This window comes from Anastrepha obliqua, chromosome 3 (genome assembly GCF_027943255.1).
Source record: "Anastrepha obliqua isolate idAnaObli1 chromosome 3, idAnaObli1_1.0, whole genome shotgun sequence".
Lineage (NCBI taxonomy): Eukaryota > Metazoa > Arthropoda > Insecta > Diptera > Tephritidae > Anastrepha > Anastrepha obliqua.
Genome location: NC_072894.1, coordinates 29,473,942 through 29,493,939, shown reverse-complemented (window position 1 = coordinate 29,493,939; position 19,998 = coordinate 29,473,942). Strand labels below are relative to the sequence as shown.

Here is a 19,998-nt window from a genome sequence, read left to right as displayed (position 1 = left end):
CTTTGTTTAGAGATTAATAACACAGGTCTACATATATCTTTCTGGGATAATAAAGTGCCTATCACGTCAGTAAATTATTCAAACATTCAAAATAGCGGATTCAATATGGTGGGCGCAAAATAAAAAAAGTTGAGCTAAGGCCATAAGACTAAATACAGAACCAATTTTATTCCAAACCGGTTATTTGTTTTTGTTTTTTGAACTTCCATTTATAGTTACTGCAGTATACGAGTCCAACTTTAATTTAGAGTCTTTGGCAAGTCAGGCTCTTGATAAAAGTAGAGCTCGAATGGGAGGTTCAGTTTTTCAGCATCCACCGTATTCTTTGGACCTTGCACCGGCCGATTACGGAAGTGTATTACCTTTGATAACAAAGATACCCTTAAAAACTGGCTCAATAACTTCTTTGACACCAGACCTGGTGATTTTTGGTAGAACGACATCAACAAATTGGTTGAGAAGTGCGAAGAGGTTGTAAACAGCAACGGCCAATATACAAGGTGAAGTCCAAAATAAACAATACTGAGCTAAAATAGAAGCGACAGGAGCTTTGTTCTGAACTTCAAGTTTATTTATTCAAAATAGTCCTCTCTGATCTCGATACACTGTTTTGCGCGAGCTAAAAGCTTTTCGAAATGAATGTCCTTCAGGATGTCGGTACAATCCTTTTGGATGATCTCTACAGACGCAAAACCTTTTCCATTCATGGCCAAATGCAATTTTCCGAATAGGTAAAAGTCACAGGGAGCCATATCAGTCGAACACGGTGAATGATTAATGGTTGAAATCCGATTTCCAGTCAAAAAATCAGTCACAAGAGTGGATCAATGAGATGGTGCATTATCATGCAATAATATTTAGGGCGAATTCGACGAATGCGATGCAACAAACGCTTCAAAACGACAAGATAGAAAATTGCATTGACGGTTTGGCTCGTTGGCTCGAACTCCATGAGGACAATTCCCTTGGAATCGTATTGTAAAAAAATAAGCATCGACTCGGTTTTTGACTTCTCCAAACGCAATTTTTTGGGTGGGGGTTCGTCTGGGGCCTTCCATTCGGCACTTTGACGCTTACTTACAGATTCATGTTGGAAACACCACGTTTTATCATCAGTTACAATATTGTAAAGGAACGTCTCGTCTTGTTTCGCCTCTTTAATGAGGCCTTCCACTGAACCGAATGTCGCCAAGCTTTCATTGGAAGGGATGTAACTCCAACGCACTAACTCATGAAAAAGATGGCGCCATGAAAACCATTTTTATGACGCCAGTCTTGTTTATTTTGGACTTAACCTTGTATAATCTATTAACTTATTGATGTAATTATGGCTTTTTATTTACATAAAAGCCTTCAGTAAAACGCTATGAACTTATTCCCCAGCCTAATATATATCAGAGCGCTAACTTCGGAGGCTTTCCGCTGGCCATGCATGATGTATTATCTATCGTCAGTGGGTTTTAGTCTCTGGTATGTGGATCACTGATTATGACATTATGAGAGAACGAAATACCAAAAATGAAGAAACAGTTGTTTCTAATAGAGGTCGCCCCTCGGCAGGCAATGGTAAACCTCCGTGTGTATTACTGCCATGAAAAAGCTCCTCATAAAAAATATCTGCCGAGTATGCCGACTCCGAAGGCTAAAATTGAGGCCCCTCCATTTGTGGAAGGGAGGAGGAGCTCGGTCAAACACCTAAAAAGGGTGTACGCGCCGATTATATACATATATACGCGAACCAGTGAACGGATCAGTTAATATGGATTTTTGTGGATTTTACTGAGGAGCCGTCTTCGCGATGTACTCCTTCGCAAGTAAGGTCCGAGTAATGCTCAAGGTGCTATAAAAAATCGTCTAATTGAAACGCTTATATTTTGAACTAATAATTATTCTTATTTTTCTTACTTCTCATCTTTCTTTCTTACTTTTTTTAATGTTCAAATAACGTCCATGGAGGTTAAAAATTTTAGTTTGTGGTTTGAAATTTAAAAAATGAGTCCTCTTCTTTCTTACTTGAAGAAAGTTTGGAAATGTTATATTAAAAACGTCCGCTTGTTTGAAGATCAAAAGTTTCAAAAATAGACATTTGAGAAGAAGCGCATTTTTGCCTTGGTAGCTGAGTTAACAAGCATAATGGTGATATATGGATGCCGGAAAACCCCCTCGTCGTTCAGAAAATGCATTCACAATGAATGACTGTTTGGTGCGGATTTTGGCAGCCTAACTGAACATTTTTTATAGAAAATTAATAAGAAGCTGCGATTCTAGTCCATATATTAATCAAATTGTAGTTTTACCAAAATAAAAAGGCGATATACAAGACAGAATGGCACTGTGGGCCACATAGCCAGCCTGATATTCCATCATTTGCATACTTTCTCCAAAAACCGAAGAATCAGTAGAAATGGCAGTGTCAATTGGCCGTCTACAAGCTGAAATTTGATTCTATATGACTATGTTACGCCAACCATCTGGAAACCATTCAAGAGCTGAGACGTGAAATCGAAGCTGCCATTATTGAGAAAGCAAGACGAAACTGGTGAAAATGTGCTAAAAAAAATTTGGTTGTGAGAATCGGTATTAACTCACGTAACTGCGGGGATGAAGCTGATGAACAAAATTTTAAGTCAAGTAGGGTTACAATTTCATCAATTGCGAACTACTCCACTATTTATATATGCCCCAATTGTAGCAGTGCCAAAGCACAAGACTGTACATGAATCGAATTTAGGACCCTCTGAATGAAACATCAATGTCGATCTACCTATTAACTATTGTAAACAGATTTCAAAAAAAAAAAGAAAATTAAATATTCATTGCCTTCTATTATCTCCGCTCTCTTTCCCCTCTTTTTCCTTCTTCTTTTAGGATCTGTGATCTGACATGATCTATAATCTATAAACAATGCTCTGTTATGATCCATTATTCAGGATCTCTAACTTGTGATTTATGGTTTATGATTTGTGATCTACGAGCTAAAATGTCTTTTTTATATCTGCCTTAGCCTAGACTTTCAAATGGTTTTGCTTTGCCTTTACTTATACTCGTATGTGTATATGTGCTTATAATAATAAGGTGCGTAAAAATATATGGAAATACTTATGTACAAAAATGCTTAAGCAGATAAACAAGCGCCATATGCACAAGTAGATTGAAATGTATGTGATGTGTATGCATATTTCTTTATACATAGCTGTTGATTTGATTAAATCAATCTGATTCAAACAACAAATCGACTTCGCTTGTGGAGCTTAATGGTGCCAAACCAATCAACGCTACACGTGCACCATTCCCATCACTAAATCGCTTGCTTACCGTGCCATGACCATTTGTTGTTTCCGGTGCAGGTGCCGTCTGCTGCTGCTGCTGTGGTCCATCCACCGAGTCGCCATCTATTTGTGCTGGAGTTTGGGTCTCCTTTTCGGAATTTTGTGGCACAGTCGATAGCGGCGCTGTGTTTGCCTGCGTAGCGGGGCCATCTTTAAAGCACAAAAGAGCGAAACGAAAATTTAATTAATAATGTTTCTATAAGAATTTAAAAATTGGTGAGAAAATCTCTTCTAAAACAAAAAGAAAAAGAAAAAACGATAATACGAGAGTGGTTCAGTAAGTACCCGTTTTTGATGACATATGACGTTCCTTAGAGGAGTTGGCATTAGTATCGTATGTTGCCATCTATCAAGCGACGGCAAAACAAATTTCAGACTGATTGATAAGTTGGCATTTGGCAGCTATTCGAGTAAGACGAAATTCGTGATTTTCGCTAAGATGGGGAAAAGAGCAGAATCGTTCGGTAATTCGCTTTTTGTTTTTGGATGAAAAAATGCTTTCGAGATAAAAGCAAAGTTGGATGCTGTCTATGGGCACGCTTCGTCATCTATGACCGCAGATTATTGGTTCAACGAATTTAAACGTGGGCTTACATCCGGTTTTGATGAAGAACGACCAGGTCGCCCAGCAGACGTGCTCACCGAGAAATTCATTCAAAAAGTCCACGACTTGATTCTGGCTGATCAACGAACGCAAGTGCTCGAAGTAACAGAGGCCAAAGGTGTGTTGACCGGAACGGCAATAATATTTTACATGATAAGTTGGCGGCCACCGTAGCTGAATGGGTTGGTGCGTGAGTGCCATTCGGAATTCAGAGAGAACGTAGGTTCGAATCGGTGAAACATTAAAAATAAAGAAAAAGTTTTTTCAGTAGCGTTCGTTCCTCGGCAGGCAATGGCAAACCTCCGAGTGTATTTCTACCATGAAAAAGCTCCTCATAAAAAATATCTGCCGTTCGGAGTCGGCTTGAAACTGTAGTTCCCGACATTTGTGGAGGACGCCAAGAATAGGAGGAGGAGCTCGGTGAAACATCCAAAAAGGATGTACGCGCCAATTATATATATATATATATAGATCAGATATATATATGTATATAGGCATGAAAAACTGTCAACAATAAGCGGATGCGGCTGTTAACTTCGAAGCAGTGTTAGGAGCAATTTAAGCGAGATCGTGTCGTGTTGTCACTCTTGATGAGATCGGGATTCATCTTTACTCACCAGAAACTAAGCAACAATCAAAACAATGGATTTCCCCGGTGAATCTGTTCCACAGAAGATGAACACAGTTCCATCGGCGGTCATGACGACGATTGTTTGGGATGCGATGGGTGTCATCCGCATGGATTTTTTAGAAAAAGGAAGAACGATCACTGGACAATACTATAGAGAGTTATTGGACCGCTTTCACAAAAAATTGAAGGAGACCCGGCCGCATTGGCGAAAAAGAAAGTGCTGTACCACAACGATAACACATGAGCACATTAATCCGGAGTTGCCGCCGCCAATCTGCATGAGTTGCGTTATGCATTGCTGCCGCACCCCCTGTATTCACCCAATCTGGCTGCATACGACTTTTTCTTGTTCGCTAACATGAAGAAATGGCTTGCGAGAAAAAATTTAGCTCAAACGAGGAAGTCATCGCCGAGACAATGGCGTATTTTGGAGAGCACGACAAATCCTATTTTTCGGAGAGGATAAAAAAGATGCCGGAGCGTTGGCTGAAGTGTATTTTCCTATCAGAGAACTATGTTGAAAAAAAAATTGAAGAAATAGCGTCTTGATTTCTAACACGGTTACTTATTGAATGCCCCTCGTATAAGTATTGTTAAAAGTTCCCCTTGCGTCCATACCATTGTTTCTCATTGGTGGTGTTGCTGTCGGCGTTGTTTTTAGATTTTCTTTGTCTGCTGATTTGATACTTTCGTCTGTTGTTTTATTTTCCACATTGTCACCGCCACTCTCGCTCGGTTTTTCGTTAGAACTTTTATTTGCATCTGCGTTGCCTTCTTTTGCGATTGTGTCCACTGCTTCGTGCTCCTTTGTTTGTTGAGTGTCTTTCTTTGCATCAGCACTAATCTCTTTCTGCTCCACTTGCTCTTCATGCTGTGCTGCGTTCAAAGCCTCGTCTAAAGTCTTGTCCATTTCTACTTTTGTTACATCCGTACTGCTTAAATCACCATCATCATCGTCATCATCATCCTCATCCTCTTCATCAATGCGCGTGTCAATATGACCCAATGGTAAATCACCATTTTTCTTGGTGCTACCATTCTCTTTGGCCGGTGTTGCTGCAGCTGCAGCTGATGTGGCTGCGACTGCGGCTGCGTTGCCATTTTTCAAAATACCTACCAGCGTCGCACCATTACCAGGTTTCTTTTCATCTTGTGGCAACTGCAAGATAACAATGAAAATTGCAAATTAATTGGAACCAATAAGCTTTGCACTTCTTTTTCCGCTATTCTCTCAATAAAACTACAAATGCTTACCATTTTGTAGCCATATGGTTGTGTTCCAGTCAATGCTGGCGATTCATGCATTTTCGTTGCTTGCTCCTTAGACCAAATGATGTCCTCGTCTGTTTGGCGTTCGATGCGCTTCTTGTATGCCCGATGACTGCGGTATACCTCTATCAGGCAGCAAATAATTATGATCACAAAGAGCGAAGTCAGCGTTATGAATACCACTTGTGTGGAGTCTTCCTTCTCAGAGACATCATAACCAAATTTGGCTACATAAAGAACGCGCTGTGGCGGATCCTCCACCCACGTCTCGGCGCTCTGCAAAGGTTAGTTAATAGGAATGTGTGAGAAAAGTAGTAGCTCTCAGTGCTGGGTACATGCAAATTTATGAACCGAACAATGCCAGTAGTGCAACATCGAATCAAAGCAACTGCAGCGAATAAGTGGCACAGCCACAAAACTTCTTTACAATTTCCCATTTTCAGAAAACACCTCATGTGGATGGTTTGTCCTTGTTTGTGTAATTGCAATTTAAAAATTCTCTGCAAACTATCGTTTCTGCTGCCTAAGTTTTAATACCCACCGAGCTTTTCTGGTATCTGTACAATAGCACACCGGTTTCCTCGTTATCACTTACCAAACTCACGTTGACCATTGGCTCCTGTGATGGCTGCTCCGATATATCAAATTTGGCAATACATTGTGCGCTGCGCAAGCCCTGCGGATGAATTACAGTAATGTTGTCCGCACCAGACTTAGTGAAAAGCATGTACTCCTCCAGCGGTTTCATAACGTAATTGTTCACTTGTATGTAAATATCTGGTGGCGATAAAATGGCATAAATTTATTGGAATAGGTTAGGTGCGTGGAGAAAATATATGTGAGTACCCTCAGGTTGCCTAATTGAATAGTAGTACATTGTTTAGACATCACAGCACTATTACCTATTCACACATTCACTCATACTCATTTATAAGTACATACATATAAGCATACGATATATTTGTGTTAGCTAGAGGCGATTATTGGATTCAAAAGTGCCTATGACTGCATGGTTTTGAAGAAATCGCTGATTACAAATCCAATGCAAACTTTTCAAAATTCAAATGGTTCGTCAAATGGAACACTCTGAGATTTTTGGAGTCGCTGATTACCGCCATTTTGAATTTAAGAGACATTAATTTTATCCTCCAAACACAAACAAAAGACGAAATACATGAAAGACGTGTCATCGAAGTCCAAGTCGTCATGTTTGTACTTTGCAAACGATTTCCGTACTCTAAACTCGCCTATGACACCTTTTCCATACATGTCGCAAATTTACCGGACTGCTTAGGTTGCGTTTTGACCACAAAGAAAAACAAAGAAAAGCAGGTGTTGAAAATGTTGATTTTTGCCTCCTGGATATTCAATTTCTAAGCTTCAAAACTAATACAAAATTAAATAACTCAAAAATGTAATTAACATAGTTTTGTAGAGCAGAAAGAGTTGTATCGAATGAATACTTACCCTTTGCCAAACAGCAAACAAATCGTTGTAAAATAAAAAAGAGCTATGAACTTATACCCAAAACCAATATATTTTTGAGCTCATGCAAGAATTTAAATACTTAGGCGTACTTAACATTAACAAGGATCCGTCCTTGTCAATACAGGGTTGCCCATATTTGACGGACCCATGTGTTTTTTGGGCCCATTCCAATCGACAAGGCTTGTCCACAGGCAACAATCTTTGCGTCAATTGAATCTTATACGGGAATAAATGCAAATCAATGCGGATAATTCGTTGTAAAGTGGTCCGAGTAATGCCCAACTGTTGATAACGGCGATTTTGGGATGTCCTTGGCGACGTCTCAACACTGGCCCGTACAAGAGCAATATTCTCATCCGATCGCCTTGGTCGTACAAACCTTGGTCGTACCTTTCGTACAAACGTTTAATGGTGTTCTTAGAAGGCGCACTTTTCATATTATTTAATTTTTTATACGCACGTTGAGTTTTCACAACTGACTCCTTTTGTTGAATGTAAATTTCAACAATTTGGGAGCGCTCGCGTGCCGTATACTGTTCCATGGTAAAAATCTGCTTGGACTGACGCTTCCAACGCGGTATGTCATTAAGCGATCTAACGTCTCTGTCGAAAGATACAGGGTTGCCAGATGGGTCCGTCGAATATTGGCTACCCTGTACAACACCGTATTCAAGCCGCGAAAAGGGCACACTTTGGTCACATAAAACTAATGAAGTCTTTAATGATTTCAAAAAAAAAAAAGCTCCAGATGTACAAAACTATAATAAGACCGGTTCTTACCTACGGTTTTAAAGCATGAGTCCTTAAAGCTAATGACCTGAATTTACTGATGAGATTTGAAAGAAAAATTCTCAGAAAAATATTCGGCCCTATACGATTAGGAGACGGTGCATACAGTATACGGTCTAACCGCAAGTTCCTTGTTTTGATCGCGAGACGAAATATCACGCGGTTTATAAAGTCGCAAAGATTACTGTGGCATGGTCACGACTTAAGAATGAGCAGCGAAAGAGCATCCGAAAAAGAAGGAGGGGTGGCCAAGGCGACGATGGTTGCAGGACGCAGCAGACGATATGTAAAAAATAAGAATCTCACAACATAGAGCGAAAGCGCGCTGTCGAGAAGAATGGAGGCGTATTGCTATAATGATGATGATGATGAAGTATAAAGCCGCGCTAACAAACTGAATCTGCATTTTCGGTAGTGGAAATCAAAAATCAAGATTTTGCTCCTTGAAGCCGCTCCGGGGAAAAATTATTGCTTAAGTCTGGTGCTTACGACGGCTCTGAGTAGCTTTATTTCTTATGCCTGCGGCTCAAAGTTTGATATGACAAAATTTATCTTGCGAGCCATTCGTATTTTGTACGCGAAAGTTAATTCGCCGCATTTTGGTTGAATTATTATTTTACTGAAATCGTGTAATTTGAACTCAGCACCCCTAGTTGGTAATTTTGCTGGATCAACTCGCAAATAATGCAGCCATTTAAACTCTTATTGCTTAGACATGTGATAGTGCCTCCAACAGATTCTGTAGCAAGACAATAGTTGCTCATTTATGTTAACAATTTTGGTCCTCTTTTTTTTCTGTGTTTTGCGTGTTACTACTTTTTATGACCGTAAAGTTTTTTTGTTTATGACTTTGGCAATAAACGATGAAGCAACAAATCAAAGGAAGCGAAAGAGTGAAATTCTAAGGAAGTAAAGAGTATATGGAGAGGCGAGTGGAAAAAACCTCTGGATTTTTTAAATTTACAGTTTTTTATTGTCTGTTCTCCTGTTGCTGATTTTTGGTACACATACATACATATATGTACATATGTGTCTATGTGCATGGGTTCAGTCTGAGGATATTTTCTGTGCCATCGTTGACCGATGTTTAACTCCGTTACGTGCGTTGCTAGCTTTTTTCTTTCATGACAATGTTGATGATACTCAAAGGTTGTTAAGAACCTAGAGAAAGTAGTAAGCATAGTACAATCTATAGACATGCATGACTACTTACTTATACATTTATTTGGATACCCTGCAGGAAAATCACTCAAGACAAGATTAGTATACTCTCTATTCCTTATAAGGAAAAGGTAAATTTTACACGTCAACTCTTGTTCAAACCGCTTCACCTATTGATTATGACTGGAATTCTTTATGCACAAAATTTGGTTAGAAATCTCTATGTAGCAGAATTTGAAGAAAATTTAGGAAAACTAATTTGTTTTCCTCACAAATTATTATACAATTAAGAACGAAAAACTATGTTCCATTAAAAATTCACTATGAGTAAAATATGTATGTATGCACTGAGTCCTGTCATAAGTTCTGTTACAAGTTAAGTCCGTTGTGGATATGAAATTATTAATTATTAATACTTTTTTACTGAAGTTAGTTTTATTTAATGATGTAAATATTAAAAAAAAAAAAATATTTTCATTCGAAATAGTCACCCTTTGTTTTTTTTTGTCGGGACAGACTAGCAAATACAGCACTCAGACACCATTAAGTCCATTGTACTGCAACCCTTGTTAATTTTCTCCGTCCTTCGAAGAAATCTGAGTAGGATTTTGTGGTGCCAAGGAGCCAAGGTGGTCGCTTCTTAAAACATCAGTGCTAAAGACCTTAAGCCTGATTCGGGCGAAGTCCGGGCAGACGCACAGAAAGTGATCCGTCGTCTCATCCTCTTCTCCACATGCTGGGCAGAGTGCACTGCTTGAGATGCCAACCTTTTCCATGTGATTCGCCCATAGGAAGTGGCTCGCTATCAATCCAACTAGCTGCCTACAGTCCCTTCTGCAGGAGATTCTGCGACATACGGCCGGAAATGACAGGTAAAATCAGTTTTGTCTATCTGCAGCCTCCAGGCTAAAGAGGTTGACCTCAGAGCCCATAAAAAGTCAGAGATCTCGTTACCCCCGATACCCACGTGTCCCGGGACCCATGTTAGCATTCGGATATTATGCCTACCGACATAGTTCAGCCTGGATTTACAGGACTCAACAGGACTACCCTTGCAGTGGTTGGAGGGCAGTCTAAGGCCATGAGCGCGCGCTTTGCTGTCGCTGCAGCACATACAGAACTGCCTCTCCATATGTTTTCCACAACAATGGTTAATCGCTTCTTGAATAGGTCAGCATTTACCAATTTTACACAACTCTTCAGACGATTAGGCCATTTAGCTATTGCAATACGCACGGTTTCCATGGATATTGACGTCGCTGCTCGAACCAAAGATTGTTTGAGACTATCGAAATTCCTGTGAGGTCTTCGACAGGCCATGTTCTCTAATTCTGACCACAAACTGTGGCTCAATGGATCTACACGTTCAATCGTCTGCGGCTATGAACCCAGGAATATCGTTTTTCGCTACTGATGGGTGGTTTTTGCCTTATGGGCTAGAGCGGAATCTTGCTGGAAGATCCAACGCTCTCCACTGAAAAGAGTACTGCTCAACTGCCTCACCACGAGCCTCCTTCTGGTACACATCTGCCCCGGTCTGAACCTCTTTTTCGCAGAAATGAAGAGAAGTAGAAGCAGACATTGGTCTGCAGCTTTTGCGAAATAGACAAAGAAAGCTCAGAACAAGTGCTTTGTGAATGTCCTGCACTAGGCAGACAAAGACTTCATCACCTTGGTGGTACCGTAGTATCTCCATGCAATCTTTGGAACAAGAGACCCAAAATTGTGCTAAAATTTGTGAAAAGCCTAAACTCTTAGAACAACATTTTTTGCGTCTTTAGAAGTTTGGGCTAAAATTTTGTCTCTTTGCTTATTAAAAACTTCTTCAACCGTGAAATTTTCTCATCTGTGAAAAGAATATTTTCATGGCTATTGACCGCGTGCTACCAAAGAAGTTACTTGCATTTGACGAGTCTAATTTTCTTCATGCGTATTGTCAAAAGATGACCAGTTGAGCGACGAAATACTTTCATGTGGAGATCATCTCTAATTAGTCTTGACATGGATCTGATCGACACATTCATTTCTCTGGACTTGTTTTTCTACTTTCTAAGGGGATTCCCGCGAATCCTTTCTCGAACCGTTTTTATGGCTGCACTGGTTCGAACCAGCAAGGAAGACCACTTCTTTTTTGGCTCTCACTTCAGACGTTTGGGAAAAACTATTGATCGTACGGTAAGCAAACACTCTCAAAATATTAAGTTTTTTCAGCAATTCGTAAATCTCACTTGCACTTTTATCACTTTAGTAAATGGGATTTTCCTTAGCTCCCTACTCCCTACTTAATTAGCGAGATTTGTCACGAAACTGAGTATAATTGATGAGTAGATAATGCATACGAACAAAAGCAAATATAACGGAACTTTTTTCTGCGAATTTGTTCACGCCGTATGCATTCTAAAATTTATCACAGAATTTATGGCACGACGAAGTAGATTATTTTGAAAGTAGAACATAAACCATTCGCTGAAAATTTGCTTACAAAGCTGTTAATGTAGATATTTTTAAACGAAATTTCGCTATATGGAGTCCTTCACACTCAAAATCGAAATGGAGCAGTTTTGTTTGAAGAGCTTAGCAAAATTTGGGGTTTTAAGGGCCAGTGTGAACAGTGAATTATATCGAGTTTTTCGCTGAAATAAAGTAAAGGCAGAAATGCAAAAAAAAAAAAAGAAAAAACTTACGCATTGTCTAATCACTGCTGAATTTAAATTTGTGTTCGCACTATATCTCATTTGTGTTTGGCAAAATGTATAAATTTATTTCATCTCTCTGTTTTCTCTGCGGGATACCCTAACGCACACTTATGAATGCGTCCATGTACGTATTTGTTTTCATTCACTTCCACTTTTCACCGCAATGAAGTGAAGCAATACGCGTTGTTGAGCTCGTGAAGTGGTTGTTTTGTTGGCATGTCTATGTGCGTAAATGGATATCAAGTACCAACAACACTCACAACCACATTGCATTTTGCAGAGAAAATGTAGTGAAAAGCGGTCATGGCTCAACAGACCTATGCACAGACGAGTGAGTGCCACAGTGAGACAGCTGCGCAACGACCGACTTGAGTCTGTCAAGTGAACCTTCGTCAAGAGTTTAGCGAAGCTTTAAGAATTAATAGCGCATTGCCGACAAATTTATACTCGGCCTTTTGACAGCACCTGTGAACGCACATACATACATACTCATACATATGCGCCAATGTTAATACACCCATGTGCGTTTACGTATAGGGTTTTCCAATAATAGGTGTTATTGGTGAATAGATTGCGCTATCGAGAGATAATTTACGATTTTTTATGGCCGGAATTGGATGGTATTGATCTGGACAACGTTTGTTTTCAACAAGACGGCGGTACGTGCCACACAAAAGTTTCCGGACCGTGTTATCTCTCGAAGAGGTGATCACAATTGGCCACCGAGATCTTGTGATTTAACACCTTGTAAATTTTTCTTTGGAACCACGTGAAAGAGAAGGTCTACGCCAACAGCCCAGGGTCGATTCAAGACATCAAAGATGGAATTCGTGAGGCTATCGAGGGCATAGGGCAGTCACTTTGCAATTCGGTTGTGGAAAATTGCATGAAAGGATATTGCCCTGTAAGTGTAGTCGTGGTGGTCATTTGCCTGATGTTATTTTCAACTATTAACGGCATATCTTCTTCTTTATAATGAAATAAACATCCGATCATGTATATTAAAAAATAGGATTTTTCTTTGAATATCAAAATAACACCTCGGAAAACCCTATAGTTTAAGCTGACTTAAAGCAGAAATAAATTGTTTTCTTAATAGCGTTTTAAATACGCTATAGATAGACAGATGAATTTATTTTTCACAAAAATCTTATAAAATTAGTTATAATTTTTTCCTTCATTTAATTGAACACAAAGCAATAACTTTAAAAATCGGAATTTTTTTTTTGTTCTGCGAATGAGGAGGTTTAAAATGCCTAATCCATCTTCAAAGCTGCCGTCGTCGCCCTTGCTGGATAACTTCAGAGGGGCGTTCCATTTTTCTCGTTACAAAGGTCGATGTCTAAGTGCCTGCATCCAGGTCGCGCTCTTTTTCCGCGAAACCACTGATTATCTCCTACGTTTCCTTGCTACTTAGCATCTTGTCGATTACATTTTCAGTGGCTGTGAGACCGAGTGCATTCTCCAGCGTTGGACGGTCTTGCTCTCAACGCATGCATTGGAAGAATGTGTGTTCAGCGTCATCTTCGGCGGCACCAAGTATCAACGTCTTTTATTAATCTAGCCGTCCATCTGCCGCGCGTTTCATTAATCCAGCGATCTTGGCATTAGCCTTAGCGTTTCATCTGTTATTTCGCGCGCTGCAGGTTTGATAACTCTTTCTCCCATTCTCTCTTTCTTTAATGCCCATAACTTTTTCCTTTCAAAAGCTCGTAAGCCTATCGGTATTGGGCCGCTTATTACTTGAACAGCTGGCCCTGATACTGTGCGGTAGACGAACACAACTCTCAGGGCTGCCGTTCGTTGTGCCGATGCTAACAGTTTGCATCGGTGATTTACCTTTAGCGCATTTGTTCACAGCTCAGCTCATATAAGAAAATGGTGAGCGTGGTAGGCGACATTATTTTCCGTTTCCTTTGGTTTGGACCGCCTATGTTTGCCATCAGCCTACTGAGTAGGGATGCCATTGTCATAACTAATGTTCCGCAATTTGGGACCGAGAATTTATCCTTGTGCCGCTCCGAAAGTGACGTCTGACGACAGCGAGAATCCTCTGAGGTTTGATAGACGAGTTTGCGGTCTCCTAAGTAATTTTTCATAATGCGCTGTAGGTATGCCGGAATTTTGAAGCTTAGCATCTAAGATGGCACGGAGGACTAAGTTTCTGGATTGTATACTGTCCTATCCTGTTTATGATAGTTTCGATTGCTCCTATTCTAGACTTTCCCCGTCTAAAGCCATGCTTATGTATGGCTACAGCCAGTCGTGGTTTGATTAACTATTTCAAGGAGCTGCTCTGCTGTGTCGAGCATACATAATGACCGATATACTGATGGGAGGTTCAGGTTGCCTTTCCTCTTGCTTATTAGTACGAGCTGCTGCTTTTTTCAGATTTCTTGGAAAATTCTCTCTCTTAGACAGGCGTTGTGCATGTCCAGCAAAACTTGTGGTGCATTTTTGGGATATACTTGAGGACTTCTGTGGGTACTCCATCTGGTCCTGGTAGTACCTTGTTGTTTTTGAGCCTGCTCGCAGCTAATTGAAATTGCTCACAGGTGAGTATTGGTTTATTTGACTTTCAATGCCTTCTCTGAATTCGTTCTTTTACGATGTAGCTCATTGCGCTCGAGCTTAGTTCCGGTGTAGGTATCCTGGTTCCCAGTTTCATCACCATATTCTCGTACCCAAGTTCCCAGGGGTCCCTATTTAGATCTGCCAGGGGTTTCTCCCATTTTTCATTCTTGTTATTTGCAATAGCGGCCTTCAGCTGCCTCTTTCTACTCATATATCCTTCTGTGTCCACACCTCTCAGCCCTTGCGGTGAGGTGTCACCCTCCTGTACTGAGGTGATAGAATACTACTTTTACCAGCCCTTAGACTGATCTTACTGGTCTCGATCCTGATGAGCTTTACAGCCCTGCCGCTGGAGGTACTCAGGGTATACGAGGCCTTTTGAGCCGAGGCCCTTCCGCTCCTGCCGGATTTCAGTATACCTTCCCGCGGGTGTATTCTTTTACCTTACATACTGAGCTATCTGCCGGAAAAATTAGGTAGATATTTATTTACAAAACTATTCATAAACCTTTTTGTTGTCGTAAATTTTAGGTGACGCAAGACTATAGATATTGTCAATCGCTCACTCTGTTAACTTTATTATTAGCCTTATTATGTATTACGAACGAACTCCCGTCGTGCACGGAGCTCCCGATACGAATTCGGGGGGAAAAATTGCGACGCTTTCGTAGTTCGTATTGCCAACGTCTTGAACTATGGTTAAATTACTGCTACCAACTTTTTAAATGCATTTTAGATGATTTTTGTTTCCATCGTTGATAATTATTGACAAAGAATTCGTCATTTTAGGTAATTAAATAAAACAACGATATTCAAAATTACAATGGAGTACACTTCTTCAACAGTTTTATTGGTAGGCGAGGAGCCTATGCAAAACAGGTTTTTACAAGTAGAGCGTAAAATGGTGAAAGATGATAATAGGGCCTATAATTTGGGCGAAAATATAAATTTAAAAAATTAAAAAACAATACATAAAATATTAAAAGTCGGATTCACGTTTTTTTAGTTTCATTAAAAACTTCCCCTTGGACAAATGCGCGTTTAAGTACGTACTTGATGTGGTACTTGTTGATCTAAGGTATAGATGTGGAGTGACAGCACTGGGCTTTGTAGAGCGCATTCTGCGTTTTCTAGCTGAGTTGGCTACCAATCGCATCATTTATTTATAAGAATTTTAATTCATTCTGGCAGTTCCGTCGGCATATTGTTCAACATGGAAAATGGTGTGTAGGTGTTCGAGATTTATTGAAAAAATAGGTTTAAACTTATTCAGCATTTACCAATAAACCATTTTCCTTACATTTTGTTCACTTAAAAAAATTGTTTTTAAATATATTTTTACACGATTTAATTTGTTTTTATTTATTTTATGTCTTTCTTACCCAAAGTAAAGCATTCGTATAAATCTATTACGAAAAACTGTCAAAGCTGTGTTTCAAGCGAAATCAATAATACCAACTTCACGAATTTCGTGATCACATCGGATTTGGTAATAGCATTTTTCCGACGTTGCCACGCGGAATCAATAATAGCCAAACATATCTTTTGAACAATCTTTAATATTTTATTATATTCTTTCTGTAAAATTAGCTATGTATACTCCGAAATTTAACTCTTTGTTCTACGAAAAGCTAGACACAACTTAAATTTTTCGTATCCAAGAAACCAAATGATTTTTCTTAAACATGATTTACTATTCTGCTTCTACAGTCTCGTCATAAGCAGTATAGATCGGGCGCTGCTAAAGCAAAACAGAGCTTCAACTGTCGTTTCAATTAGTTCGTGATAGTGCATGTCTTGCACAGAATCAGCTCTTCCGGGATTTTTCCTATTTTGCAGTATATTTTCACTCATGCATTTCCAAATATATTTATATTCATACACATACACATACACACTAATGACAAACATACAAATATTCAAATGTCTACTTACTCGATAGGCACCCACTATAACTTTTGAAAACAGCAAATCTCGCATCCGTCGTATTGATGCCACCAATTTGTACTCGATTTCCGCCCACGTCACTAGTTGGCACCGGTGCACGTGTCTGTACCTTTGTCAATTCCACCTTATCACGGTCAATATACAGAGTAGCATCGCTGCCATTGCGTATGTAGTAAATGGAATGACGTGCATTATTCAAAAAACTTCGATCGATATGTGCACCCACTGCAGGGCCCTCACGGTCCTCTTCGAATAGTAGATGACCATCAGCGTTAATGGCTACCATCAGGTAATAACTACGATCACCAGTCGGCTGTAATAACAACATCACACGATTGGCACGCCGCAAATCGAAAGATGAGAATGCCAATTGCAGGCGCACATAGTCCACCTTGCCGGTGAGTTCGAATTTACGCAACAATGTTGATTCGCCACTAAAGTCGGCACCCTTCTCCTCCATACAAAATTCACCCAGAAAGCTGGTATGTTCACAGTCGCACGTTGATTCCTGTTTGGCGAAATTCTCTTTGCATATCCCGCCATTTTTGCACGGCTCAGCATCGCATTTGATTTGACAATTGGGCAGGACACCGCCCAAAGCTGGAAATGGGAAAAGAGTGAGGATAAGAAATGTGGCTTTATTACTAATAAATGAATGCACTATTCACAGATATATGTACAGTGCTGGCTGTAAAATGCAGGTCGGCAGCAAATTTCGATATTATTATGGAATCTTTATTGCAAAATACAGCAGTGAAGGTACAGTAATCGTTTTAATGCACTGATTCTCTGGAATTTGGTGAAAGCAGCAGGAGAAACATTTTGATTTGGCACACTAATTTAATATTGTGAACACTCAAAAAACTAACGGGACTTTTAGAGGAATTATGAGAGGACTTATATTCTTAATCCTCAACTCCTAGTAAATTTTTGAAAACATTTATATTCACCGTGCGCAATCCTCTTTCTGAAAATGTTTTCATTTCGGATAGCATATTAATTTAAAATAAAAAATTGTTAATTTATATTTAATGATTTATTGTGAAGGGGAAATGAGAAAAAAAACCTAAAACTTGTTTCAGTTCTTTTTATATTTACATTTAAAAAGTTTTATAATTATTATTCCTAAATTTATTAAAGTACATTTTCACTAAATCCATCAAGAAAACTCGCCATATTGAAGTTTTGCGAAAAGTACTTCACTTTGTAAAAAAAAAATAAATTGGTACCAATTTTTGACTTTATTTCAACCCAATTTTCAAAACTCTTCTTCAAGTTCCAAGAAAGGGGAAAAAATCGTTCAATTTGGATGCAGTACTGGTTTAAAAGGCGAGATGAAATACATTTTTTTTTTTCACACTTTCTAAATGAAATTTCGAAGTGTGCACATAAGCGGACAGTCAGTCACAAAGTCAGCCTACATTGTGGAAAAGTAAGCGCGATAAATATAAGGATAGAAATGTGTCGCCTTTTAAGCCAGTCATGTATCCAAATTGAACGACTTTTTTTTTTGCTCGACCTCTCCGCGCTTCTTTTCTCGCACAAATAAATACCATACATGGCAATAATTTTTAATGAACAGCGTGAAACTAGAATCGTCAACAAATCCACGCGTGTGTGGCGAAATGAGTTTCAAGCGATTTTTTCCCGTCTGTAGCCTGCTTAACACTCGCATAAATAAAGCTGCTATTAGTAGTGCCATACTGTAGCCATAACCGGAACCTAGCAATCGGCTGTTCTGATCAACCATCATCACTGCAAACGATTATAGGTGCGCCACCATAACGCCATAACCATAACCGTAGTCGTATGTATTTACTGAATTTTGGTTTTTCCCCCGTGATCGTAAGCAGCTGTGAAATATTTTATATTTGTTTTGATATGTGCAACTAAAATTTGAATATTAGAAATGAAAGTCGAAAAATTAAAATTATCGGTGATTTTATGACAAAATGCAAACGTTGTAATTAATTCTACTTCAATATCAGCTGTTTATGGTAATGGCATGACTAATCGACAAATGATGTAATGTTGCGGCTATGGTTATGGTTACAGCTACGGCACCATTAATTGCAGCTTAACGCACGAATAAACATCAACAGTATTAGCTGAGAGTGAAACGCAACGCATCGTAGCACGGGAAACTAGTACCCAAACTTGGCAGCAAAAATGGAATAACACAACGAAGGGCCGCCTGACACATCGCTGCATTCCAGACTTGCGAATCTGATTTGAAAGAAAATACGGAGAAGTGGATTTTTATCTGAGTCAATTTTTAACCGAGCATGGATGATTCAAAGCATACCTTCATAAATTCAAACACGAATCGAATTTCACTTGTGAATACTGTGGGGTGAACGCGATAGAAGACGTCCACCACGTATTCCTCGAATATAAGCGTTTTAATGGCTCTAGATTCAAGCTTCGTAGTATATTTGGCGGAATGACCCAAATTAATTCGTGCAATCCATGCTACAAAGCAGGGGAAAAGGGACGGCAGCATGCGATGTCATAGCAGAGACTATGAAGAAAGACACTCAAAAGACTACGACGAAGGACCGGCGACTAATTCGTCCTTCCCCCACTATGTTATGCTTCATGGTTGTCCCGTGGGGTGAGGAGGTCGACGAAACAACAGGCTTGTCCCGGTTTCAAAGGGCCACTTGAGGGTAGTGCGCTACCACAACGCGCATGGAAAAAAAAATAAATAAAAAACCAACAATTATAAAAATCGCCAGTAGTGTGAAGAGATGATAAAAAAGTAAAGTAATGGAACTAACTGAGTTTTTAACTAATTTAAGAAAAAATATATATAATATTTTACATAATTAGGAATATAGTCATTTAGAAGAGGCTAGAAAAGTGTCATGAAGAAAGAGGTAAAACTCCGAGGCTAGAAAAAAAAGGTAAATTAAGTCACGAAAATGGTAATCTGGTTACACTTCTTAACTATTGTACTAGTGTAACGTCACAAAAATCAGCTGACATTATCAAATTCACTATGAGTAAAGTAACAGGGCCAATAATAAAAGGTTGTATAAAGTTTGACAACTGATTTCGGATGCTACTTAATCCAATGATGCCATTTGGAAGTAAGAGAAAGAGAGGCATAAATTTATCCCGTTTTTAAAAAGGTAGTTAAAAATTGAGAAAAGGTCGATGCGAACCATAGAATAATTTTATGTTGTTTTATGAATATTGACAATGCATCTACATTCGCCTAGTTACCGAGCTCTTTATAAGTATACTGAACCATATTTAATGACATTGTTGTTTGTAAAGCTTTAATTTAGTAGTGTTTCCTAAATTTGCTATGATTTTTTCAGCTTTTAGTAAGATAAATATCCTAAATCCAAGAGCTCCTTAATCCAAAACCATACAGAAATAAAGTACACTTTAACTTAGTAGTGTTTACTATTATTTTTTTTAAATTGCAGTTTTTATTTTTACGCTATCTCCACATTGTACAAGGCGTCCTTGCGGAGAAATATTCAACGGGTTATTAGCAAA

General features: G+C 39.1%; 1 protein-coding gene across 7 annotated transcripts in view; it reads right to left on the bottom strand.

The window, feature by feature from the left end:
* LOC129240122 (axotactin) overlaps positions 1–19,998 on the bottom strand; it is a 245,986-nt gene that overhangs the window by 54,570 nt on the left and 171,418 nt on the right. For all 7 annotated transcript variants that reach the window (XM_054875651.1, XM_054875649.1, XM_054875652.1 and 4 more), the window contains 5 exons: positions 16,477–17,088; positions 6,429–6,610; positions 5,819–6,109; positions 5,183–5,723; positions 3,316–3,479 (listed from right to left, as the gene is read on the bottom strand). In XM_054875651.1, coding sequence (XP_054731626.1) covers positions 3,316–3,479; positions 5,183–5,723; positions 5,819–6,109; positions 6,429–6,610; positions 16,477–17,088 — 1,790 coding nt within the window. The remainder of the gene's footprint in view (positions 1–3,315; positions 3,480–5,182; positions 5,724–5,818; positions 6,110–6,428; positions 6,611–16,476; positions 17,089–19,998) is intronic.